Here is a 25426-nt window from a genome sequence, read left to right as displayed (position 1 = left end):
GTGAGCGTGGGCGGCAGAGGGGGCGTCGTGGCAGAGGTGGTGGTGCCACCGGGCGTGGTTTCTGTATGTAGGCTGGCGGGGGATGAAGGGACCGCGTGCGTGGGGGCCGCCGAGGGGCTGGAGGCAGCGAGTGTGGAGGTGAGGTGGGTGGCGGCGGCCAAGGCACCGGTGGTCGGCGCGGAGGTGGGGGTGATGGTGGCCGGTGGTGTGGTCGGGTGGCCTGTACTGACCGCTGAGGACGGGGCGAGGACTGTGGATGCCTGCGCGGTGTGGGAGGTCGGCGGAGGCGGGCTTCCTGCCGATGTGGTGGCGCTGGCTGTGGAGTAGAGGGTGGAGGAAGAGGCCCCGGGCGGGCTGTGTGGTGTTGCAGGGGCGGGCGTGGTGCCCATGCTCGTGGGAGCGGCCGTGGCTGTGTGTGGAGTGGAGGCCGTGGGGGCCGGGGCCGTGACGGAGGGGGCCGGGCTGGAAGTGTCAGCGGGAGCGGTGCTCTCAGAGGTGCTGGCCGGGCTGACAGTGCCAGGGCCAGGGGCAGAGGCAGAGGCAGAGGCAGAGGCAGGGGTGGACGTGGCGTGGGTGGCAGGCAGCGTGGTAAGCGGGGCGGAAGGAGGGGGAGCGAGGGTGGCCAAAGTGGAGACGGGTCCCGTGGCCGGGGGAGGCGGAGAGGACACAAGCGGGGCGGTGGGTGGCGCGAAGGTGCTGGAGGTCACCGGAGGAGGCGAGGTGGGGGACGGTGGGGAGGAGACGGCATTGGTGTTGGTGGGAGCGAGGGAGGACGTGACGGGGGCAGGAGCAGTGAGGGCTGTCGTGAGAGCCTCTGGAGGCAGGGCGGGGGTAGGAGGCAGTGTGGTTCTCCAGGTGGATGGGGCGTGAGAGGTGGTGTCGGTCGGGCTGCCTGTGTGCGTGGTGGCTGCGGTGGAGGAGGGTGGTCCCGTGGCGGGGGTGGAGGTCGGGTAGGCATGGGTGGGAGTGGGTGGCGGGGTGGATCCCGCGGTTGTGCGCCGGGTGAGGGTGCTGCTTGCAGGCGGGGTGCTGCCCTCTGGGTGCGTGGTGCCGGGAGAGGAGCCTGCGGACGTGGCCGGAATAGTGGTGGAGGGGGACGGAGAAGGGGGGCGAGGGGTGCTGGTGAGCGTGGGCGGCAGAGGGGGCGTCGTGGCAGAGGTGGTGGTGCCACCGGGCGTGGTTTCTGTATGTAGGCTGGCGGGGGATGAAGGGACCGCGTGCGTGGGGGCCGCCGAGGGGCTGGAGGCAGCGAGTGTGGAGGTGAGGTGGGTGGCGGCGGCCAAGGCACCGGTGGTCGGCGCGGAGGTGGGGGTGATGGTGGCCGGTGGTGTGGTCGGGTGGCCTGTACTGACCGCTGAGGACGGGGCGAGGACTGTGGATGCCTGCGCGGTGTGGGAGGTCGGCGGAGGCGGGCTTCCTGCCGATGTGGTGGCGCTGGCTGTGGAGTAGAGGGTGGAGGAAGAGGCCCCGGGCGGGCTGTGTGGTGTTGCAGGGGCGGGCGTGGTGCCCATGCTCGTGGGAGCGGCCGTGGCTGTGTGTGGAGTGGAGGCCGTGGGGGCCGGGGCCGTGACGGAGGGGGCCGGGCTGGAAGTGTCAGCGGGAGCGGTGCTCTCAGAGGTGCTGGCCGGGCTGACAGTGCCAGGGCCAGGGGCAGAGGCAGAGGCAGAGGCAGAGGCAGGGGTGGACGTGGCGTGGGTGGCAGGCAGCGTGGTAAGCGGGGCGGAAGGAGGGGGAGCGAGGGTGGCCAAAGTGGAGACGGGTCCCGTGGCCGGGGGAGGCGGAGAGGACACAAGCGGGGCGGTGGGTGGCGCGAAGGTGCTGGAGGTCACCGGAGGAGGCGAGGTGGGGGACGGTGGGGAGGAGACGGCATTGGTGTTGGTGGGAGCGAGGGAGGACGTGACGGGGGCAGGAGCAGTGAGGGCTGTCGTGAGAGCCTCTGGAGGCAGGGCGGGGGTAGGAGGCAGTGTGGTTCTCCAGGTGGATGGGGCGTGAGAGGTGGTGTCGGTCGGGCTGCCTGTGTGCGTGGTGGCTGCGGTGGAGGAGGGTGGTCCCGTGGCGGGGGTGGAGGTCGGGTAGGCATGGGTGGGAGTGGGTGGCGGGGTGGATCCCGCGGTTGTGCGCCGGGTGAGGGTGCTGCTTGCAGGCGGGGTGCTGCCCTCTGGGTGCGTGGTGCCGGGAGAGGAGCCTGCGGACGTGGCCGGAATAGTGGTGGAGGGGGACGGAGAAGGGGGGCGAGGGGTGCTGGTGAGCGTGGGCGGCAGAGGGGGCGTCGTGGCAGAGGTGGTGGTGCCACCGGGCGTGGTTTCTGTATGTAGGCTGGCGGGGGATGAAGGGACCGCGTGCGTGGGGGCCGCCGAGGGGCTGGAGGCAGCGAGTGTGGAGGTGAGGTGGGTGGCGGCGGCCAAGGCACCGGTGGTCGGCGCGGAGGTGGGGGTGATGGTGGCCGGTGGTGTGGTCGGGTGGCCTGTACTGACCGCTGAGGACGGGGCGAGGACTGTGGATGCCTGCGCGGTGTGGGAGGTCGGCGGAGGCGGGCTTCCTGCCGATGTGGTGGCGCTGGCTGTGGAGTAGAGGGTGGAGGAAGAGGCCCCGGGCGGGCTGTGTGGTGTTGCAGGGGCGGGCGTGGTGCCCATGCTCGTGGGAGCGGCCGTGGCTGTGTGTGGAGTGGAGGCCGTGGGGGCCGGGGCCGTGACGGAGGGGGCCGGGCTGGAAGTGTCAGCGGGAGCGGTGCTCTCAGAGGTGCTGGCCGGGCTGACAGTGCCAGGGCCAGGGGCAGAGGCAGAGGCAGAGGCAGAGGCAGGGGTGGACGTGGCGTGGGTGGCAGGCAGCGTGGTAAGCGGGGCGGAAGGAGGGGGAGCGAGGGTGGCCAAAGTGGAGACGGGTCCCGTGGCCGGGGGAGGCGGAGAGGACACAAGCGGGGCGGTGGGTGGCGCGAAGGTGCTGGAGGTCACCGGAGGAGGCGAGGTGGGGGACGGTGGGGAGGAGACGGCATTGGTGTTGGTGGGAGCGAGGGAGGACGTGACGGGGGCAGGAGCAGTGAGGGCTGTCGTGAGAGCCTCTGGAGGCAGGGCGGGGGTAGGAGGCAGTGTGGTTCTCCAGGTGGATGGGGCGTGAGAGGTGGTGTCGGTCGGGCTGCCTGTGTGCGTGGTGGCTGCGGTGGAGGAGGGTGGTCCCGTGGCGGGGGTGGAGGTCGGGTAGGCATGGGTGGGAGTGGGTGGCGGGGTGGATCCCGCGGTTGTGCGCCGGGTGAGGGTGCTGCTTGCAGGCGGGGTGCTGCCCTCTGGGTGCGTGGTGCCGGGAGAGGAGCCTGCGGACGTGGCCGGAATAGTGGTGGAGGGGGACGGAGAAGGGGGGCGAGGGGTGCTGGTGAGCGTGGGCGGCAGAGGGGGCGTCGTGGCAGAGGTGGTGGTGCCACCGGGCGTGGTTTCTGTATGTAGGCTGGCGGGGGATGAAGGGACCGCGTGCGTGGGGGCCGCCGAGGGGCTGGAGGCAGCGAGTGTGGAGGTGAGGTGGGTGGCGGCGGCCAAGGCACCGGTGGTCGGCGCGGAGGTGGGGGTGATGGTGGCCGGTGGTGTGGTCGGGTGGCCTGTACTGACCGCTGAGGACGGGGCGAGGACTGTGGATGCCTGCGCGGTGTGGGAGGTCGGCGGAGGCGGGCTTCCTGCCGATGTGGTGGCGCTGGCTGTGGAGTAGAGGGTGGAGGAAGAGGCCCCGGGCGGGCTGTGTGGTGTTGCAGGGGCGGGCGTGGTGCCCATGCTCGTGGGAGCGGCCGTGGCTGTGTGTGGAGTGGAGGCCGTGGGGGCCGGGGCCGTGACGGAGGGGGCCGGGCTGGAAGTGTCAGCGGGAGCGGTGCTCTCAGAGGTGCTGGCCGGGCTGACAGTGCCAGGGCCAGGGGCAGAGGCAGAGGCAGAGGCAGAGGCAGGGGTGGACGTGGCGTGGGTGGCAGGCAGCGTGGTAAGCGGGGCGGAAGGAGGGGGAGCGAGGGTGGCCAAAGTGGAGACGGGTCCCGTGGCCGGGGGAGGCGGAGAGGACACAAGCGGGGCGGTGGGTGGCGCGAAGGTGCTGGAGGTCACCGGAGGAGGCGAGGTGGGGGACGGTGGGGAGGAGACGGCATTGGTGTTGGTGGGAGCGAGGGAGGACGTGACGGGGGCAGGAGCAGTGAGGGCTGTCGTGAGAGCCTCTGGAGGCAGGGCGGGGGTAGGAGGCAGTGTGGTTCTCCAGGTGGATGGGGCGTGAGAGGTGGTGTCGGTCGGGCTGCCTGTGTGCGTGGTGGCTGCGGTGGAGGAGGGTGGTCCCGTGGCGGGGGTGGAGGTCGGGTAGGCATGGGTGGGAGTGGGTGGCGGGGTGGATCCCGCGGTTGTGCGCCGGGTGAGGGTGCTGCTTGCAGGCGGGGTGCTGCCCTCTGGGTGCGTGGTGCCGGGAGAGGAGCCTGCGGACGTGGCCGGAATAGTGGTGGAGGGGGACGGAGAAGGGGGGCGAGGGGTGCTGGTGAGCGTGGGCGGCAGAGGGGGCGTCGTGGCAGAGGTGGTGGTGCCACCGGGCGTGGTTTCTGTATGTAGGCTGGCGGGGGATGAAGGGACCGCGTGCGTGGGGGCCGCCGAGGGGCTGGAGGCAGCGAGTGTGGAGGTGAGGTGGGTGGCGGCGGCCAAGGCACCGGTGGTCGGCGCGGAGGTGGGGGTGATGGTGGCCGGTGGTGTGGTCGGGTGGCCTGTACTGACCGCTGAGGACGGGGCGAGGACTGTGGATGCCTGCGCGGTGTGGGAGGTCGGCGGAGGCGGGCTTCCTGCCGATGTGGTGGCGCTGGCTGTGGAGTAGAGGGTGGAGGAAGAGGCCCCGGGCGGGCTGTGTGGTGTTGCAGGGGCGGGCGTGGTGCCCATGCTCGTGGGAGCGGCCGTGGCTGTGTGTGGAGTGGAGGCCGTGGGGGCCGGGGCCGTGACGGAGGGGGCCGGGCTGGAAGTGTCAGCGGGAGCGGTGCTCTCAGAGGTGCTGGCCGGGCTGACAGTGCCAGGGCCAGGGGCAGAGGCAGAGGCAGAGGCAGAGGCAGGGGTGGACGTGGCGTGGGTGGCAGGCAGCGTGGTAAGCGGGGCGGAAGGAGGGGGAGCGAGGGTGGCCAAAGTGGAGACGGGTCCCGTGGCCGGGGGAGGCGGAGAGGACACAAGCGGGGCGGTGGGTGGCGCGAAGGTGCTGGAGGTCACCGGAGGAGGCGAGGTGGGGGACGGTGGGGAGGAGACGGCATTGGTGTTGGTGGGAGCGAGGGAGGACGTGACGGGGGCAGGAGCAGTGAGGGCTGTCGTGAGAGCCTCTGGAGGCAGGGCGGGGGTAGGAGGCAGTGTGGTTCTCCAGGTGGATGGGGCGTGAGAGGTGGTGTCGGTCGGGCTGCCTGTGTGCGTGGTGGCTGCGGTGGAGGAGGGTGGTCCCGTGGCGGGGGTGGAGGTCGGGTAGGCATGGGTGGGAGTGGGTGGCGGGGTGGATCCCGCGGTTGTGCGCCGGGTGAGGGTGCTGCTTGCAGGCGGGGTGCTGCCCTCTGGGTGCGTGGTGCCGGGAGAGGAGCCTGCGGACGTGGCCGGAATAGTGGTGGAGGGGGACGGAGAAGGGGGGCGAGGGGTGCTGGTGAGCGTGGGCGGCAGAGGGGGCGTCGTGGCAGAGGTGGTGGTGCCACCGGGCGTGGTTTCTGTATGTAGGCTGGCGGGGGATGAAGGGACCGCGTGCGTGGGGGCCGCCGAGGGGCTGGAGGCAGCGAGTGTGGAGGTGAGGTGGGTGGCGGCGGCCAAGGCACCGGTGGTCGGCGCGGAGGTGGGGGTGATGGTGGCCGGTGGTGTGGTCGGGTGGCCTGTACTGACCGCTGAGGACGGGGCGAGGACTGTGGATGCCTGCGCGGTGTGGGAGGTCGGCGGAGGCGGGCTTCCTGCCGATGTGGTGGCGCTGGCTGTGGAGTAGAGGGTGGAGGAAGAGGCCCCGGGCGGGCTGTGTGGTGTTGCAGGGGCGGGCGTGGTGCCCATGCTCGTGGGAGCGGCCGTGGCTGTGTGTGGAGTGGAGGCCGTGGGGGCCGGGGCCGTGACGGAGGGGGCCGGGCTGGAAGTGTCAGCGGGAGCGGTGCTCTCAGAGGTGCTGGCCGGGCTGACAGTGCCAGGGCCAGGGGCAGAGGCAGAGGCAGAGGCAGAGGCAGGGGTGGACGTGGCGTGGGTGGCAGGCAGCGTGGTAAGCGGGGCGGAAGGAGGGGGAGCGAGGGTGGCCAAAGTGGAGACGGGTCCCGTGGCCGGGGGAGGCGGAGAGGACACAAGCGGGGCGGTGGGTGGCGCGAAGGTGCTGGAGGTCACCGGAGGAGGCGAGGTGGGGGACGGTGGGGAGGAGACGGCATTGGTGTTGGTGGGAGCGAGGGAGGACGTGACGGGGGCAGGAGCAGTGAGGGCTGTCGTGAGAGCCTCTGGAGGCAGGGCGGGGGTAGGAGGCAGTGTGGTTCTCCAGGTGGATGGGGCGTGAGAGGTGGTGTCGGTCGGGCTGCCTGTGTGCGTGGTGGCTGCGGTGGAGGAGGGTGGTCCCGTGGCGGGGGTGGAGGTCGGGTAGGCATGGGTGGGAGTGGGTGGCGGGGTGGATCCCGCGGTTGTGCGCCGGGTGAGGGTGCTGCTTGCAGGCGGGGTGCTGCCCTCTGGGTGCGTGGTGCCGGGAGAGGAGCCTGCGGACGTGGCCGGAATAGTGGTGGAGGGGGACGGAGAAGGGGGGCGAGGGGTGCTGGTGAGCGTGGGCGGCAGAGGGGGCGTCGTGGCAGAGGTGGTGGTGCCACCGGGCGTGGTTTCTGTATGTAGGCTGGCGGGGGATGAAGGGACCGCGTGCGTGGGGGCCGCCGAGGGGCTGGAGGCAGCGAGTGTGGAGGTGAGGTGGGTGGCGGCGGCCAAGGCACCGGTGGTCGGCGCGGAGGTGGGGGTGATGGTGGCCGGTGGTGTGGTCGGGTGGCCTGTACTGACCGCTGAGGACGGGGCGAGGACTGTGGATGCCTGCGCGGTGTGGGAGGTCGGCGGAGGCGGGCTTCCTGCCGATGTGGTGGCGCTGGCTGTGGAGTAGAGGGTGGAGGAAGAGGCCCCGGGCGGGCTGTGTGGTGTTGCAGGGGCGGGCGTGGTGCCCATGCTCGTGGGAGCGGCCGTGGCTGTGTGTGGAGTGGAGGCCGTGGGGGCCGGGGCCGTGACGGAGGGGGCCGGGCTGGAAGTGTCAGCGGGAGCGGTGCTCTCAGAGGTGCTGGCCGGGCTGACAGTGCCAGGGCCAGGGGCAGAGGCAGAGGCAGAGGCAGAGGCAGGGGTGGACGTGGCGTGGGTGGCAGGCAGCGTGGTAAGCGGGGCGGAAGGAGGGGGAGCGAGGGTGGCCAAAGTGGAGACGGGTCCCGTGGCCGGGGGAGGCGGAGAGGACACAAGCGGGGCGGTGGGTGGCGCGAAGGTGCTGGAGGTCACCGGAGGAGGCGAGGTGGGGGACGGTGGGGAGGAGACGGCATTGGTGTTGGTGGGAGCGAGGGAGGACGTGACGGGGGCAGGAGCAGTGAGGGCTGTCGTGAGAGCCTCTGGAGGCAGGGCGGGGGTAGGAGGCAGTGTGGTTCTCCAGGTGGATGGGGCGTGAGAGGTGGTGTCGGTCGGGCTGCCTGTGTGCGTGGTGGCTGCGGTGGAGGAGGGTGGTCCCGTGGCGGGGGTGGAGGTCGGGTAGGCATGGGTGGGAGTGGGTGGCGGGGTGGATCCCGCGGTTGTGCGCCGGGTGAGGGTGCTGCTTGCAGGCGGGGTGCTGCCCTCTGGGTGCGTGGTGCCGGGAGAGGAGCCTGCGGACGTGGCCGGAATAGTGGTGGAGGGGGACGGAGAAGGGGGGCGAGGGGTGCTGGTGAGCGTGGGCGGCAGAGGGGGCGTCGTGGCAGAGGTGGTGGTGCCACCGGGCGTGGTTTCTGTATGTAGGCTGGCGGGGGATGAAGGGACCGCGTGCGTGGGGGCCGCCGAGGGGCTGGAGGCAGCGAGTGTGGAGGTGAGGTGGGTGGCGGCGGCCAAGGCACCGGTGGTCGGCGCGGAGGTGGGGGTGATGGTGGCCGGTGGTGTGGTCGGGTGGCCTGTACTGACCGCTGAGGACGGGGCGAGGACTGTGGATGCCTGCGCGGTGTGGGAGGTCGGCGGAGGCGGGCTTCCTGCCGATGTGGTGGCGCTGGCTGTGGAGTAGAGGGTGGAGGAAGAGGCCCCGGGCGGGCTGTGTGGTGTTGCAGGGGCGGGCGTGGTGCCCATGCTCGTGGGAGCGGCCGTGGCTGTGTGTGGAGTGGAGGCCGTGGGGGCCGGGGCCGTGACGGAGGGGGCCGGGCTGGAAGTGTCAGCGGGAGCGGTGCTCTCAGAGGTGCTGGCCGGGCTGACAGTGCCAGGGCCAGGGGCAGAGGCAGAGGCAGAGGCAGAGGCAGGGGTGGACGTGGCGTGGGTGGCAGGCAGCGTGGTGAGCCGGGCGGAAGGAGGGGGAGCGAGGGTGGCCAAAGTGGAGACGGGTCCCGTGGCCGGGGGAGGCGGAGAGGACACAAGCGGGGCGGTGGGTGGCGCGAAGGTGCTGGAGGTCACCGGAGGAGGCGAGGTGGGGGACGGTGGGGAGGAGACGGCATTGGTGTTGGTGGGAGCGAGGGAGGACGTGACGGGGGCAGGAGCAGTGAGGGCTGTCGTGAGAGCCTCTGGAGGCAGGGCGGGGGTAGGAGGCAGTGTGGTTCTCCAGGTGGATGGGGCGTGAGAGGTGGTGTCGGTCGGGCTGCCTGTGTGCGTGGTGGCTGCGGTGGAGGAGGGTGGTCCCGTGGCGGGGGTGGAGGTCGGGTAGGCATGGGTGGGAGTGGGTGGCGGGGTGGATCCCGCGGTTGTGCGCCGGGTGAGGGTGCTGCTTGCAGGCGGGGTGCTGCCCTCTGGGTGCGTGGTGCCGGGAGAGGAGCCTGCGGACGTGGCCGGAATAGTGGTGGAGGGGGACGGAGAAGGGGGGCGAGGGGTGCTGGTGAGCGTGGGCGGCAGAGGGGGCGTCGTGGCAGAGGTGGTGGTGCCACCGGGCGTGGTTTCTGTATGTAGGCTGGCGGGGGATGAAGGGACCGCGTGCGTGGGGGCCGCCGAGGGGCTGGAGGCAGCAAGTGTGGATGTGACTTTGCTGGTTGCGTAGGTGTTTGGAGATTGCAGCAATGTTTCAGAAATGGGTTTCAGGTAAAGGGATGTGGTCAGATTCATAGGTTTGTTTTCCATCCTCCTGGGAGCGGGCAAAGTGATTTTGTGTGTGATGACTGGCCACGCTCCTGTACCTTTCGAATGTGAGGATCTGGTCAGGGTAGTGTTGGGTACTCCTCCTTTGGGTAAAAGGTCAGTAGAGTTGGCTGTGGCCATGGGCAAAGTTCCTGTAGTGGTGGTAGGAGACAGGAATTCATTTCTAGGTCGCGTTGTCTCCATAATAGCACAAAGGTTTTTCACACCCCGTAGAACACCACCAAGCTTACTCCCACCCCATTTTCCAGATACGTATCACAAAAGGCAGGAAGTTCCATCACTTATTCCCCATCACGGGCAGTTTGGTTTTGGGGCCTTTCACATTCTGAAGGCCAACATCTGTCCACTCCTCGACGCACTCCACTGTCTCTCAAAGGGGAGTGGGGGTGCCTCGGTCCCTTGCGCACCTTGTCTGAGTGACCGACCTTCCAGCCCCAGGATGGCCTGGGCTGAGCATGTGGGTTCAGCTGAGGCTCCTGCCTCCTCCGCTGGCCACCCCATCCCTTGCTTCTGGCACACGTGCTCTTCCCTTCCCCTGCTCCCTGCCCTCTCCTCCACCAGCTGCCCAAAGTCGTTGCTCTACTGGCTCTCTGCCCACACCCTTTGGCCCACCTCTGCCCCTCTCCCTCTGACCCTTGCTGTCTGGGCTGACGCTCCTCATTGACGAGAGAACCCAGCTAAGGCCGGGCTGGGGTGGGGACACATCATGGACCCCAGGAGACCAGGGGTCAGACTGGGGAAGCCGGCATAGAGAACAGCAAAGTGGAAAACAGAGATTGAAGCCCAGACTCTACTGAGACTGGGAACAAGGAGAGAGGACCACAGTGACAGGCTGAGGGACAGGACAGACAAGGAAACTTCCAGAAAGTGGTGCCTCGGAAGGCAGGCATGAATCCCATAAGGTTTATCAATATTAATAATAAAAATAGACATATTTTCTATCACCTACTCTGTTTCATCCACAGGGTTATTAGTTTACAGATAGACATCTGTTGCTCTGTAGACATATTACAGATGGTAAGAGTGAGGGTCAGAGATCTCTGAAAGCGGGGAGGGAGTGGCCGGGATGACTCGGGAGCCACAGCGGTTGTAAGCAGGGAGCCCCGACACCTCCTGCCCACTCAGTGTCAGCCTCCTCCTCACCTGGACCCAGCACCTCTTCCCTCTGAGAGCTGGGGTTTCACTTCTCAGCCAGGGTGGGGGTGTTATGGAGGTGGAGGGGCGGAGATTATGAAGATGACTGGGCAAGAGCCCTTGGAGCCAGGAGGTGGCCCTGGAGGCAAGTGAGAGGGTGTGGACCGTGGGCCTCTGGGTTTGGAAGGTCTAGGATTGGGGGTCAGGAGCAGACACGGGGAGGCAGAGGGAAGGCGAGTGAAGAGGAATTGCAGGGTTTCCAAGGGGCAGGAGAGAGAAGGCCTGGGAACCCACACCCACTGGGTGGTCTCAGATCCACCCTTTCGGACTAATCCAGATCTCCCCACCCCGGCCCTGCCAATGACAGCTGTACCCAGAAACGTGACCGGCTGGGGGCTGGGAGACAGGGCAGAGCTGGAGGAGGGGGCACCAGGACCAAAGGCAAAGAGGCCCCAGGGAGAAGAGGTCGCCCCAGAGGCAGAGGCTGGGACTCTCAGGAGGGCAGCACTGGTGGAAATAAAGGGAGAAACAGAATCCAGGGTGGAGGGAGCACCGAGGCTGGAGGAAGTGGGACAGCAGAAGAGGAGGGAGTCTCAGAAAACTGAACCAAAGTGGGAAGAGCACTCTTCCAGAAAGAGGGTTCACCCACTGTCCTGATGCGAGAGAGCCAACGCCTGCAACCTGCTGGGTGCTGGGCGGAGAGCGGGACCAGCTGGACCCAGCTTCCCTCTCCTCCCCCACGTCACTTCTCTGTGCACACAGAGGTCTGAGAGACCCCTCCTCAGTCTCCCCTTAGGCCTCGGAGCCACCCCCGACACTCCTGCCCTGGAACATCAGGAGGGTCTCTCCAGCTCTCCGTGTACCTCACCCCCTCACCTCTGGTCCCAGGAGAGGCTGTGAGCATCCAGAGGAGGCCGAGGAGCCCGAGCAGCTGCATGGGCCTGGTACAGTGGTGGCTGAGAGCCGAGCAGACGTCAGCACAGGGGACAGCAGCAGGGAGCCAGCCACGGTGTGCGCAGCAGCACCCAGCCCAAACTGGAAGTCGTGGTTATCTACCCTGCTGGGTGTGGGGGTTACGCACAGCGTCACCTGTGCACCGCCCCACCGCACCCCTCTTCCCCCCTTCTCCCTATGTCTGACTTCATTGGTGTGGGGAGGGAAGACACAGAGAAGGTAGGACAAGCCCAGGGGGTGTCAGATGGGGAGAGCTGCTGGTGGCCCATCCCCCAGCCTGCCTGGCCCACTCGGAGCAGTTTCCAGGACCCTGCCCTTCCCCTCCTCTGCCCCCAACCAAGAGCTAGCAAAACTGGATGGAGGATACACTTGGCCAAGACCTTGGACTCTGAAGTCTGGGGCCACCTCTCACAGCCTCTCCTTCATTTCAATCCCAGCCGCAGAGGAGAGAGGTGGAACCTTTCTCTCCTTCACTGCCTCTGCTCTTCCCTCTCTCCATCCTGCCCTTAGCACAGCTCTGGGGCTGTGACCCCATATCAAAGCCGTGGGAGCAATGCTTTCTGGAAGAATTCAATCAGAAGTCATTTTAATATCTGAGGATTTGGGCCAGGTCCCAGAAAAGAAAAATATGGATGGTCAATGGAAACAATCAATTGAATGACTAGCTTTGACCCAGCAGATTAGCAACTATTAGGACATTTGAATCCTTCCAGTGTTGGGAAAGGTGTGAAGAATAAACACTCCTTATCCAGCTGGTGGGAGTGTAAGTGGGTTGGGCTTTAAAAAGGCAATTTGGTGGCATCTATTAAAATTTTAAATACACTCTCAAGGACGCAGTAATTCCACTGTTCCATCTCTGTGTTCAAGAAGCACTTCAAGGAGGCATTCATGAGGATGTTAACTGCCGTCCAGTTTATTGCAATTCCAATAGAGTTTGAAACAACCCAAATAACTGTTAATAGGAAACTAGAACGACTATGGAAAAATCACCCTATAGGCTACCATGCTCAAATCAAAATGGTACCATGGTGGAAAGACTTTCAGAATGTCTTATTGAAGGAAATCAGTAGACACAGTTTTGTTAAAGCCCACAACATATACATTTCCTGTAAATACACACACACAGACACACACAGACACACATATGCAAGTGCATTCAAAATTTGGAAAGAGGCTCACCTACCCCAACAACAGGGGTAAGGATAGCTCAGAGACGCACAGGAATGATGGTCAGGGAACTTGAGCTCTATCTGTAGTTTTTACTTTTTACTTTGACGAAGATTCTGTCCTTGACCAAACTCTAGCCAGGCTCCTCTGAGCCCTCTTCTCAAACAGGCCTCAACCTTGGTCTATAAAGACTTGAAGAAACACTAACAAGGTTTCTAACAGCTCAAAACCGCACCTCCAGGATGACCACAGCCCCCCTTAAAGTGCCTGCCTGAGAAAACTCAAGGGTGCAAGAGAACTCACTGTCTGTTCCAGCAACACATGAAGATGGGGCCCATCTCCCAGCCTCTGTGGAGGGATGGGAACCTAATTTTGATAAGTGCCACTTAGCAAGCCCAGATGGGTTTCACACCAAAACCCCTCCTCTTTTTGTAATTTTTCACCTCCCTGACTCTCCTGAGCCCCTGCTCGCCCCCCTCCCTCCTCCCTCACTCTCCATTTAAAATGCCCAGTCACCTCTGTGCAAATCCAAGTGGCGTTCAGTTCACACTGGACTCTTTTCCCTACTGTAATAGTATCTTACTGATTAAAATTTGTTCTTACCACATTAACAAGTGTCTTTCTTGGTTTATCTTTAACAACTTGGAGAATATATTATGCGTTTGGAGGTAATTAAAAAATAACTCAGAGGAGGATTCTGGGAATCTGGCCCAGTAGGACACACCAGGAGTCCATCCTCCCACCCAGACAACAATTGCACTGGCGGAATCTGTCTACTGTAACAGTTTCAGGGTCTAAGAGTCTGTTGAAGGCTTGCAACTTCCAGTGGAAGACCTGGATGGTAAACTGCAATTAATTTTGGTCATCTTCGGCTTGTAGCACAGTAGCAGCTACCGTCCAACACCCACAGCCACATGGCCGGCAGCATTGCGTGTATTCCTGGAGCAGCTTGCACACTGCTTGTAGGAGCTAGGCTGGCACAATGGACCATGTGCTCAAATATCAGGAATCTGTGCTCCCATCAGTGAGTGCCGCTTCTGCTCAGGAAGGTGCAGGAGAAGAGGCACAGAGCCATTGTTATTGCAGCTCTCCCACATTCTTTCAAGACCCTGCCCCTCCCCCTGAAAGGACTTCTGGAGCATTTAAAGGGCCAGTGCCCTTCGCCCCTTTCATTTTTTTGCATTTTCCCTTTTTGGGAGTAAGACATTAAAGACTAGAAGATTCAAAACAACCACATATATAGGGAAAATTAGAAGTGACTGTGCATGCCCAGGGAGAGGATTAGAAAAGACCCGAGAAGACCTTCGTTTACACGTCATGCTGCTCTTTGGCACACAGACGGGCTGCAATAGTCAAATAAATAAATAAACAAAAGCAATAACAGAAAACAGCAAACCCTGGGGAAGGATGAGAATCTGATTTCCAGAATTACCACACTATTAGATTCAAAGGTTCAGTGTTCAACAAAAAATCACAAAGCATGCAAAGAAACAGAAAAGTACTGTTCATTCAAGGAAAAAACATAAATCAACAGAAACTGTCCCGGAAGAAAACCTAATGGCAGATATACTAGACAAAGACATTAGAACAACTGACTTAAAGATGCTCAAAGAACTACAGGAAGAAGTGAGGAGAGTCCAGAAAATGGTGTGTGAACAAAATGGAAATATCAATAAAGAAACAGAAAACCTAAAGAGAAACCAAGAAGAAATTCTGGAGCTGAACAGTCCAATAACTGAAATAAAAAATTCACTAGAGGGATTCAAAGGCAGATTTGAGCAGGCAGAAGAAAGGATCTTCAAACTTGAAGATAGGACAATGGGAATTACTGAGTCTGAGAAAAAGGAAGAAAACAACATTGAAGAAAAGTGAGCAGAGCCTAAGGGACCTGTGGGACACCATCAAGCAGACCAGCATACATATTGTGGAAGTCCCAGAAGAGGAAAGAGAGAATGGGCAGTGAGAATATTTGAAGAAATACTGGTGAAAACTTCCCAAATTTGATGAAAGACAGGAATATAAACATCCAAGAAGCTCAACAAACTCCAAACAAGATAAACTCAAAGAGACCCACACTGAGACACACCATAATCAAAATTTCAACAGCCAAATCCAAAGAGAGAATCTTGAAAGTAGCGAGAGAGAAGCCAGTTGTCACACATAAGATGTCCTCCATAAGATCATCAGCAGATTTCTCATCAGAAACATTGGAGGCTAGAAGACAGTGGGCTAACAGAGTCAAAGGGTTAAAAGGAAAACACCATCAACCAAGATTCCTACATCTAGCAAAACTGTTCTTTGAATGTAAGGGAGAAACTAAGACATTCCCAGATAAACAAAAGCTGAGGAAGTTAGTGACCACTAGACCTGCCCTGCAGGAAATGCTCAAAGGATTCCTGCAAGGTGAAGTGAAAGGACAATAGAGAGTAACTCGAAGCTATATGGAATAATAAAGATCTCAATAAATGTAGATACTTGGGCGATTATAAAAGCTAGCATTATTGTGACAATCGTTTGTAACTACTTTTTGGTTTCTACATGATTTAAGAAACTGATACACTCGTAATTGGGGTTTTTTCTTTAAAGGTAAAAACTAGTATTACTGTAACTGTGGTTTGAAACTCCAAATCTTTTCTACATAATTTAAGAGACATGCATTTAAAAGAAATTTTAGTTTATGTTTTGCGGCACACAATGTATAAAGATGTAATTTTGTGATATCAACAACGGAAAAGAGGTGGGGAGGGACCTGTAAAAGAGCAGTGTTTTTGAATGTGATCGAAGTTAGGCTGGTATAAATTCAAATGAGAGTGTTATCACTTTAGGATGTTAGATGTAAATTTATGGTAAATAAATAGAAAAAAGATAGCTGTAAAATATACAGAAAAGGAAATTAAGAAGCAATTTAAACATTTTGCTACCAAAAAAATCTTTTTTCACTCCAATCATTGGTGTTTAAGTTTCATTACACCACATTCTCACAAGTCCTAGGTGGTCTGGGAAGGTCATATTACCACACTGAGCAGATGAGGAATAAAGAAATATATCAACTAAACACACACAAAAAAATTCAGCAATGCAGGAAATTAGGGACAAGTAAGCTCTGCAGCATATAGAGAGCAAAAACAACAATGACAGAAATAAGTCCCTCCTTATCATTAATTACTTTAAATGTAAATTGATAAAACTCTCTAACCAAGAGACAGAGATTAGCAGAATGGATAAAACACATGATCCAGGTATATACCGTCTACAAGAGACTCACTTGAGATTCAAAGAGACAAACAGGCTGAAAGTGAAAGGATGGAAAAGGATTCCATGCAAATAGTAACCAAAAGAAAGCAGGAGTGTCTATACTAATCCTAGACAAAATAGAATTTAAATCAAAAAAGATTACAAGAGACAAACAAGGGCATTATATATATTAATAAAAGTTTCAACACAGAAGTCAAAATATGATGTACACCTGAAATTTATATAATGTCATAAACCAATGTTACCTCAATAAAAAATAAAAGGTTCAATACAGCAAGGAGATATAGCAATTATTAACATTTATGCACCTAACGACCAGAAAACTATAGGAAGCAAAAACTGACAGAATTGAAGAGACAAATAGACAGTTCTACAGCAATAGTTGGAGACTTCAATACCCTACTTACGATGATGGATAGAACCAGACAGAAGATAAATAAGGAAATGTAAGACTTCAACAACACAATACACTGACTAGACCTGATACACGCGTCCAGAACACTCTCCCCAACAACAGCATACACGTTCTCCTCAAGTGCACAGGGGACATTTCCAGGATAGGCCATTTCTTAGGCCACAAATTAAGTCTCAGTAAAATTTAAAAGATAGATATTGGGCCTGGCCCCGTGGCCGAGTGGTTAAGTTCACGCACTCCGCTGCAGGCGGCCATGTGTTTCATTGGTTCGAATCCTGGGCGCGGACATGGCACAGCTCATCAAACCACGCTGAGGCAGCGTCCCACATGCCACAACTTGAAGGACCCACAACGAAGAATATACAGCTATGTACCGGAGGGGCTTTGGGGAGAAAAAGGAAAAAATAAAATCTTTAAAAGATAGATATCATGCAGAGTATCTTCTTTAACCACAACAGGATGAAGTTATAAATTACTGACAAAAAGAAAAGCAGAAAAATTCAAAAAATTGTGGAAATTAAACAATACACTTTTTCTTCATTTTTTTTTGAGTTATTGATAGGTTACAATCTTGTGAAATTTCAGTTGTACATTAATGTTTGTCAGTCATGTTGTAGGTGCACCACTTCACCCTTTGTGCCCACCCCCCACCCCACCTTTCCCCTGGTACCCACTAAACTGTTCTTGGTCCATAATTTTAAATTCCTCATATGAGTGGAGTCATACACAGATTATCTTTCTCTCGCTGGCTTATTTCACTTAACATAATTCTCTCAAGGTCCATCCATGTTATTGCAAATGGAACAATTTTGTTCTGTTTTGCAGCTGAGTAGTATTCCATTGCATATATGTACCACATCTTCTTTATCCAATCGTCTGTTGCTGGACAGTTAGGTTGCTTCCACGTCTTGGCTATTGTAAACAGTGCTGCAATAAACATTGGGGTGCACAGGACTTTTGGGATTGCTGACTTCAGGCTCTTTGGATAAATACCCAGTAGTGGGATGGCTGGATCGTATGGTAGTTCTATTTTTAGTTTTTTGAGGAATCTCCATACTGTTTTCCATAGTGGCTGCACCAGTTTGCATTCCCACCAGCAGTGTAGGAGGGTTCCTTTTTCTCCGCAACCTCTCCAACATTTGTTGCTATTAGTTTTAGATATTTTTGTCATTCTAACGGGTGTAAGGTGATATCTTAGTGTAGTTTTGATTTGCATTTCCCTGATGATCAGCGATGATGAGCATCTTTTCATGTGCCTATTGGCCATCAGTATATCTTCTTTGGAGAAATGTCTGTTCATGTCTCCAGCCCATTTTTTGATTGGGTTGTTTGATGTTTTGTGGTTGAGTTGTGAGAGTTCTTTATATATTATGGATATTAAGCCTTTGTCAGATATATGACTTGCAAATATTTTTTCCCAGTTAGTGGGTTGCTTTTTTGTTTCAATCCTGTTTTCATTTGCCTTGAAGAAGCTCTTTAATCTGACGAAGTCCCATTTGTTTATTCTTTCTATTGTTTCCCTTCTCTGAGAAGGCATGGTGTCCAAAAAGATCCTTTTAATACTGATGTCAAAGAGTGTACTGCCTACGTTTTCTTCCAGAAGCCTTATGGTTTCAGGTCTCACCTTTAGGTCTTTAATCCATTTTGAGTTTATTTTGGTGAATGGTGAAAAAGAATGGTCAATTTTCATTCTTTTACATGTGGCTGTCCAGTTTTCCCAGCACCATTTGTTGAAAAGACTTTCTTTTCTCCATTGTATGCCCTCAGCTCCTTTGTCAAAGATAAGCTGTCCATAGATGTGTGGTTTTATTTCTGGGCTTTCAATTCTGTTCCATTGATCTGTGCACCTGTTTTTGTACCAGTACCATGCTGTTTTGATTACTGTAGCTTTGTAGTATGTTTTGAAGTCAGGGATTGTGATGCCTCCCGTTTTGTTCTTTTTTCTCAGGATTGCTTTAGAAATTCGGGGCCTTTTGTTGCCCCATATGAATTTTAGGATTCTTTGTTCTAATTCTGTAAAGAATGTCATTGGGATTCTGATTGGGATGGCGTTGAATCTGTAGATTGCTTTAGGTAGAATGGACATTTTAATTATGTTTATTCTTCCAGTGCATGTACATGGAATGTCTTTCCATCTTCTTATGTCGTCATCCAATTCTCTCAGAAAGGCCTTGTAATTTTCATTATATAGGTCCTTCACTTCCTTAGTTAAATTCACCCCAAGGTATTTTATTCTTTTTGTTGCGATTGTGAATGGTATTGTATTCTTGAGTTCTTTTTCTGTTGGTTCATTACTGGAGTATAGAAATGCTACTAATTTATGCAAATTGATTTTATACCCCGCAACTTTGCTGTAGTTGTTGATTACTTCTAAGAGTTTTCCAATGGATTCTTTGGGGTTTTCTATATATAAGATCATGTCGTCTGCAAACAGTGAGAGTTTCACTTCTTCCCTCCATATTTGGATTCCTTTTATTCCTTTTTCTTGGCTGATTGCTCTGGCCAGGACCTCCAGTACCATGTTAAATAAGAGTGGTGATAGAGGGCATCCTTGTCTCATTCCTGTTTTCAGGGGGATGGCGTTCAGTTTTTGCCCATTGAGTATGATGTTGGCTATGTGTTTGTCGTATATGGCCTTTATTATGTTGAGGTAGTTCCCTTCTATGCCCATTTTGTTCAGAGTTTTTATCATAAATGGCTGTTGGATCTTGTCAAATGCCTTCTCTGCATCTATTGAGATGATCATGTGGTTTTTATTCCTCAGTTTGTTGATGTGGTGTATCACATTGATTGATTTGCGGATGTTGAACCATCCCTGTGTCCCTGGTATGAATCCCACCTGATCCTGATTAAACAATACACTTTTAAGCACCCAGTGGATCAAAGAAGAAATCACAAGGGAAAACTCAGAAAATACTGATAGACGTAAACAAAAAGACAATGTACCAAAACTTAGGGGATGCAGCAAATGTGGTGCTAAAGAACAAATTTATAGCTATGAACTCATTAAAAATAAGAAATATCTTAAATCAACAACCTAACTTTACAACTTAAAGAACTAGAAAAAAAAATAAAAAGAACAAGCTAAATCCAAAGCTAGCCGAAGGAAGGAAATAATAAAGATTAGAGCAGAGTAAATGAAATAGAAAATAGAAAAACAATAGAGAAAATCAACAAAACCAATAGTTGGTTCTTTGGAAAAATCAACAAAATTGACAAGCCTTTAGCTAAATGGACTGAAAACAAATGGAAACAATGGGCAGCTCCAGTGGCCTGGTGGTCAAGTTTGGTGCACTCCACTTCGGCGGCCCAGGTTCACTCCCAGGTGCGACCCCACACCACTGATCTGTCAGTGGCGGTGCTGTGGCGGCAGCTCACAGACAAAAAGAGGAAGATTGGTAATAGATGCTAACTCAGGGCAAATCTTCCTCAGAAAAAGAAGAGAGAGAGAAGACTGAAATTACTAATATCAGAAACTGGGGACATGACTACTGATATTACAGAAATGAAAAGGATTTATAAGAATTTTATGAACAACTGTATATCAGCAAATTGGACAACGTAGATGAAATGGACAAATTTCTAGATACTCAGAACCTACCTAGGTGAAACTGTGAATAGAAAATCTTCGGGCTGGCCCTGTGGCCATGTGGTTACGTTCGCTAGCTCCGCTGCAGGTGGCCCAGTGTTTCGTTGGTTCGAATCCTGGGCGCGGACATGGCACTGCTCATCACACCATGCTGAGGCAGCATCCCACATGCCACAACTAGAAGGACCCACAACGAAGAATACACAACTATGTCCTGGGGGACTTTGGGGAGAAAAAGGAAAAAACTAAAATCTTTATAAAAACAAAAGAAAAAAGAAAATCTGAGGAGACCTATGACTAGTAAAGAGATTGGATGAGTAATCAAAAATCTCCCAACAAAGAAAACTCTTATACCTGATGATTTCACATTTAAATAAGAACTAATATCAATCCTTCTTAAACTTTTCCAAAAAAATTGAATAGGAGAGAGCACTTACTAACTCATTCTGTGAGGCCAGTATTACCCTGATACCAAAGACAATACAAGAGAAGAAAACTACCCCTGGAGTGCAGGAACGGTTCAACATACAAAAATTGACCAATGTAATACACCACAGCAACAGAATGAAGGGAAAAAAAACACCTGATCATCTCAATTGATGAAATCGAGAAAAAGCACTTGACAAAATTCAACACCCTTCCGGGATAAAAACAATCAACAATTAGGAATGGAAGGAAAATACCCCAACATAATAAAAACCATACAGAAAAACCACAGCAAACATCATACTCAGTGGTGAAAGACTGAAAGTGTTTCCTCTAAGATCAGGAACAAGACAAGGATGCCTTTCACCACTTCTAGTCAACAGAGTACTGGAAGTTCTAGCCAGAGAAATTAGGCAAGAAAAAGAAATCAAAGACATCCAAATTGGAAAGAAAGTAAAATTATCTCTGTTTGTAGTAATAGATAATATAGCATAATTAATATGTATCATATATTATACATATTATATATGATGTTACATGTAGAAAACTCTAAGATTCCACAAAAAGCTGTTAAAACTACTATATGGGGGCTGGCCCCTTGGCCGAGTGGTTAAGTTCGCGCGCTCCGCTGCAGGCGGCCCAGTGTTTCGTTGGTTTGAATCCTGGGCGCAGACATGGCACTGCTCATCAGACCATGCTGAGGCAGCATCCCACATGCCACAACTAGAAGGACCCACAACGAAGAATATACAACTATGTACCGGGGGGCTTTGGGGAGAAAAAGGAAAAAAATAAAATCTTTAAAAAAAAAAAAACTACTATATGAATTCAGCAAAGTAGCAGGATACAAAGTCAACACAAAAAAATATCGTTGCATTTCTATACACTAATAATGAACCAACTGAAAAGGAAATTATAAAAACAATTTCATTTACAATAACATTGAAAAGAATAAAATATTTAGGAATTAACTTAACCAAAGAGGTGAAAGACTTGTACAAGAAGAAATACAAAACATTACTGAAAGAAATTTTAAAACACATAATAAATGGAAACATATCCCATGTTCACAGATTGGAAGACCTAAAATTGTTGAAATGTCAATACTACACAAAGCGATCTACACATTCACTGCAGTCCCCATCAAAATGCAATGACATTTTTTGCAGAAATAGAAAAACCCATGCTAAAATTCATATGGAATATGAAGGGATTCTGAATAGCCAAATCAATCCTGAAAAACAAGATCAAAACTGGAGGACTCACACTCCCTCATTTCAAAACTTACTACAAAGCCACAGTCATCAAAACAGTGTGGTCCTGGCATAAACAGATACATAGAGCGATGGAACAGAGAGCCCAGAAATAAACCCTCATATATATGGTCAAACGATTTTTGACAAGACTGGCAAGATCATTCGCTGGGGAAAGAATAGTCTTTTCAACAAGTAGTACTGAGAAAACTGGATATCTACATGCAAAGAATGAAGTTGAACCCTTGCCTAACACCATATACAAAAATTAACTCAAACTGGATCAAGGTCCTCAAACAACAAAACTCTTTTAGAAAACATGGGGCAAAAGCTTCATGACATTGGATTTGGCAATGATTTCTTGGATATGACATCAAAGACATAGGTACCAAAAGAAAAACTAAAGAAACTGGACTTCATGAAAATTTTTAAAATTTGTGTATCAGAAGACACTAACAGGAGAATAAAAAGGCAACCCAGAGAATGGGAGAAAATATTTGCAAAGCATATATCTGAAAAGGGATGAATGTCCCGAATATATAGAGAACTCCTAAAACTCAACAACAAATAAGCAGACAACCCAGTTCAAAAATGGACAAAAGACTTGAATAGACATTTCCCCAAAGAAAATGTAGGAAATGCCAAGAACCAGATGAAACGATGCTCAGCCATCTGGGGGATACATCGTACTGCCCTGGCCTCAGAGGGTGTGTGGTCAAGCTGGGGAAGTGGACAAAGGAATCAAAAGATAAAGCATCCAGAGGAGGTGGAGCCCAGAGCCAGAAAGTGACATAGCAGGTGCGGCTCAGGAGAGAGCGCCAACAGAGGGCTGGGCCATTCTTGTGGTCCTCCACTTTGATTGCTTAACACATTGGACCAGTTGACACAGCATTAAAATATTTGCTTTGAAAGAGCTTTGTTGTTGTTTTTCAGAGGAGTCTCTGTGGGACTGGGGCTATGTAGTCAAGCACCAGGGCTGACCAAGATGCTGGCAACAAAGCACGAAATGCCAGTCACAGTGCTGGGGACACAGATGTGAATGGACTCCTGTGGTAATGGACACCTGGCTCCTGGGAAGATGGATCCCAAGGCAACTTCAGATCTTTGATTCCTCTCCATCTGCTTTTTTAACGTCATCTCCCTCTACTGCCCAAACTTCCTTCTGCTCCTGCCAACAGGCCTCCTCGCCTCAGGCTTTCCTACCTGCAAGCCTTTACCTGAGCTGTTTGCTATACCAGGAAGGCCCCCTGCATCTCCCATTCTCTTTCTCTCAGCCTGTGAAAATCCTACCCATCCTTTACTGCTTTGCTCCTTTCTCCCCTCCACCAAGAAGCCCTGTGCGATCAGGAAGTGACCTCTCCCACATCTGAAATGTAATAGCACTTAATACCTCTCCCACGGCACTTAATTATGTTTTAGTGGCAGGTATTACAGTCATTTCAATGCCTGCCCAGAATGAGGAGGGGAAGGTAATACCTTTGCATTCCGAACTAGGGCAGTGGCCTCTTTGCCTCCAGAGCCAGGGGAGGCCTCACCTTGCTCAGGGAGGAGATGGTCAAGCTAAGACTGCTGGAGTCCTCTTGCTGCTGTCCAAGAATGCCCCACCCCCACATGGGGGTCCATCTTCGTGGCGAAGCTGAAGGGGATGGAAGGAGACAGCAGCAAGCACCTCAGCTGCTTACCCCACTGTGCTACACTGGGGCTGGAAACCACTGCTGTAAGTGTCAGATACAGCCTTTCTGTAGGCTATCCACGGACAGCCAAGACCAAGAGGTGGCTCCAGAAATGAATGTGGTCCCAGCTCAAATTTGAGATGGGCAAGAGGGCTGCTAGGGGGAAGAAAGGGGCAGAGGTGGGACGACTGGGGACTGAGGATGGAGAGGTTGGCCCAATCATCAGTGATACCCACCAGTGGGTGCTTTCCCAGCACCTCACTCCACAGGCCAGGTGACATTAAAGTGGGCTTCGTGGGGGGACAAGGAAGAGCACTGCCTTCTCTCCAAGGTTCCACCATTGTCACAGGTACCTGGGGGAAGATGTGAATCCAGGAAAGCAGTCTGGGACCATCCCCCAAATGTCAAGGATTAAGGACAACATGTTGAAGACAAGGCCAGGGAATAGGAATGAGTCAGGGGAGGCTGCAAACATTAGGCTAGTGTGCTCGTCATCCTCTCCGCTGTATCATGTTCTGAACTGTGGTTCAGTTGTCACTGATGCTGTCAGGTGGTGAGAGTTGAGCTGTTGACTAGAGCTGCCTCTGAAGTCATGGTGAGTAGGGTAGGGGACGACAATGTGCATGATGGCAGATAGTAGGCTCATACTTGGCTTTGGGACAAGTGGAAGTCAACGACATTCAGTATGTCAGTCAGGAGATGTCAGGTTATACTGAGGTAACAAACAATCCTAAAGGCTCAGTAGCTTACAACAGTAGAAGTTTATTTCTCATTCATGCCAGTTGCCCATATCAAGATCCATGCTCTCCTCTATGTCATCTTCACTGGGTGACCCAGGCTGATGAAGCACCTCCTATCTGGGACATTGCCAGTCTCATGGCAGTGAGAAATGACAGGTGGCAAAACCATGAGCTGGCTCTTAATGCTTCTTTCCAGAGATGACATGTGTCCCTTCCAACCACCTTTTGTTGGCCAAAGCAAGTCACATGATTGACCCTGAGTTGGACAAGACATGGATGTAAAATTCTTCATCAGGAGAAGCACCACAAGTCTGACACCAAGCTTGATATCATTGGGGCAGGGAGCTATAATTCGCCACAGGGAGGGAAAGCAAATATGTATGTTGAGCAATACCACAACCTACCACAGCTGGGATCCCAGCAGTGGTTATGGTTTATGCTCATCAAGATCCCATCAGTGGAAAGCGATTCCTTGCTCATGGATTGGAAGAATAAACCTAGTTAAAATTTCCATACTACCCAAAGCAATCTACAGATTCAAGGCAATCCCTATCTTAATCCCAATGACATTCTTCACGGAAATAGAGCAAAGAATCCTAAAATTCATATGGGGCAATCAAAGACCCCAAATTGCTAAGGCAATCCTGAGAAAAAAGGACAAAGCTGGAGGTATCACAATCCCTGACTTCAAAATGTACTACAAAGCCATAGTAATCAAAAAGGCGTGGTACTGCCACAAGAACAGGCACACAGATCAATGGAACAGAACTGAAAGCCCAGAAATAAAACCACGCTTCTATGGACAGTTAATCGTCGACAAGGGTGCCAAGAACATACAAAGGAGAAAAGACAGTCTCTTCAATAAATCATGTTGGGAAAATTGGACAGCTACATGCAAAAGAATGAAGGTAGACCACTACCTCATGGCATACACAAAAATAAACTCAAAATGAATCAAAGACTTGAAGATACGACCTGAAACTATAAAACTCCTGGAAGATAATATTGGCAGTACGCTCTTTGACATCTAACTAAAAAGGGTCTTTTCAAACACCATGTCCTCTCAGCAAGGGAAACAAAAGAAAAAATAAACAAGTACGAATTCATCAGACTAAAGAGCTTCTACAACGCAAAAGAACCTAGGATCAAAACCAAGAGACAACCCACCACTTGGGAGAAAATATTTGCAAATGATATATCTGACAAGGGGTTAATCTCCATAATATATAAGGAATTCACACAAATGAACAATAAAAAAGCAAACAACCCAATCAAAAAGTGGGCAGAGGAGATGAACAGACATTTTTCCAAAGAAGATATACAGATGGCCAATAAACACATAAAAAGATGTTCAACATCACTAATCATCAGGGAAATGCAAATCAAAACTACACTAAGACACCCCCTTACGCCTGTTAAAATGGCTATAATCACTAAGACTAAAAACAACAAATGTTGGAGAGGGTGTGGAGAGAAGGGAACCCTCACACACTGCTCGTGGGAATGCAAACTGGTGCCATCACTATGGAGAACAGTATGGAGATTCCTCAAAAAACTGAAAACAGGCCTACCATATGACCCAGCTAT

The 25426-nt window shown here is 53.7% G+C and overlaps 1 protein-coding gene across 1 annotated transcript in view; it reads right to left on the bottom strand.

Moving 5' to 3' along the window:
• LOC103543630 (mucin-3B-like) overlaps window positions 1-25426 on the bottom strand; it is an 84658-nt gene that overhangs the window by 29309 nt on the left and 29923 nt on the right. Inside the window, exon 3 of the mRNA XM_070568929.1 lies at window positions 50-9093. Coding sequence (XP_070425030.1) covers window positions 50-9093 — 9044 coding nt within the window. The remainder of the gene's footprint in view (window positions 1-49; window positions 9094-25426) is intronic.

The sequence above is a fragment of the Equus przewalskii genome, chromosome 12 (assembly GCF_037783145.1).
Source record: "Equus przewalskii isolate Varuska chromosome 12, EquPr2, whole genome shotgun sequence".
Taxonomy (NCBI): Eukaryota; Metazoa; Chordata; class Mammalia; order Perissodactyla; family Equidae; genus Equus; species Equus przewalskii.
Note: the sequence above shows the minus strand (reverse complement) of the source record. Positions and strands in the feature narration are given on the sequence as shown.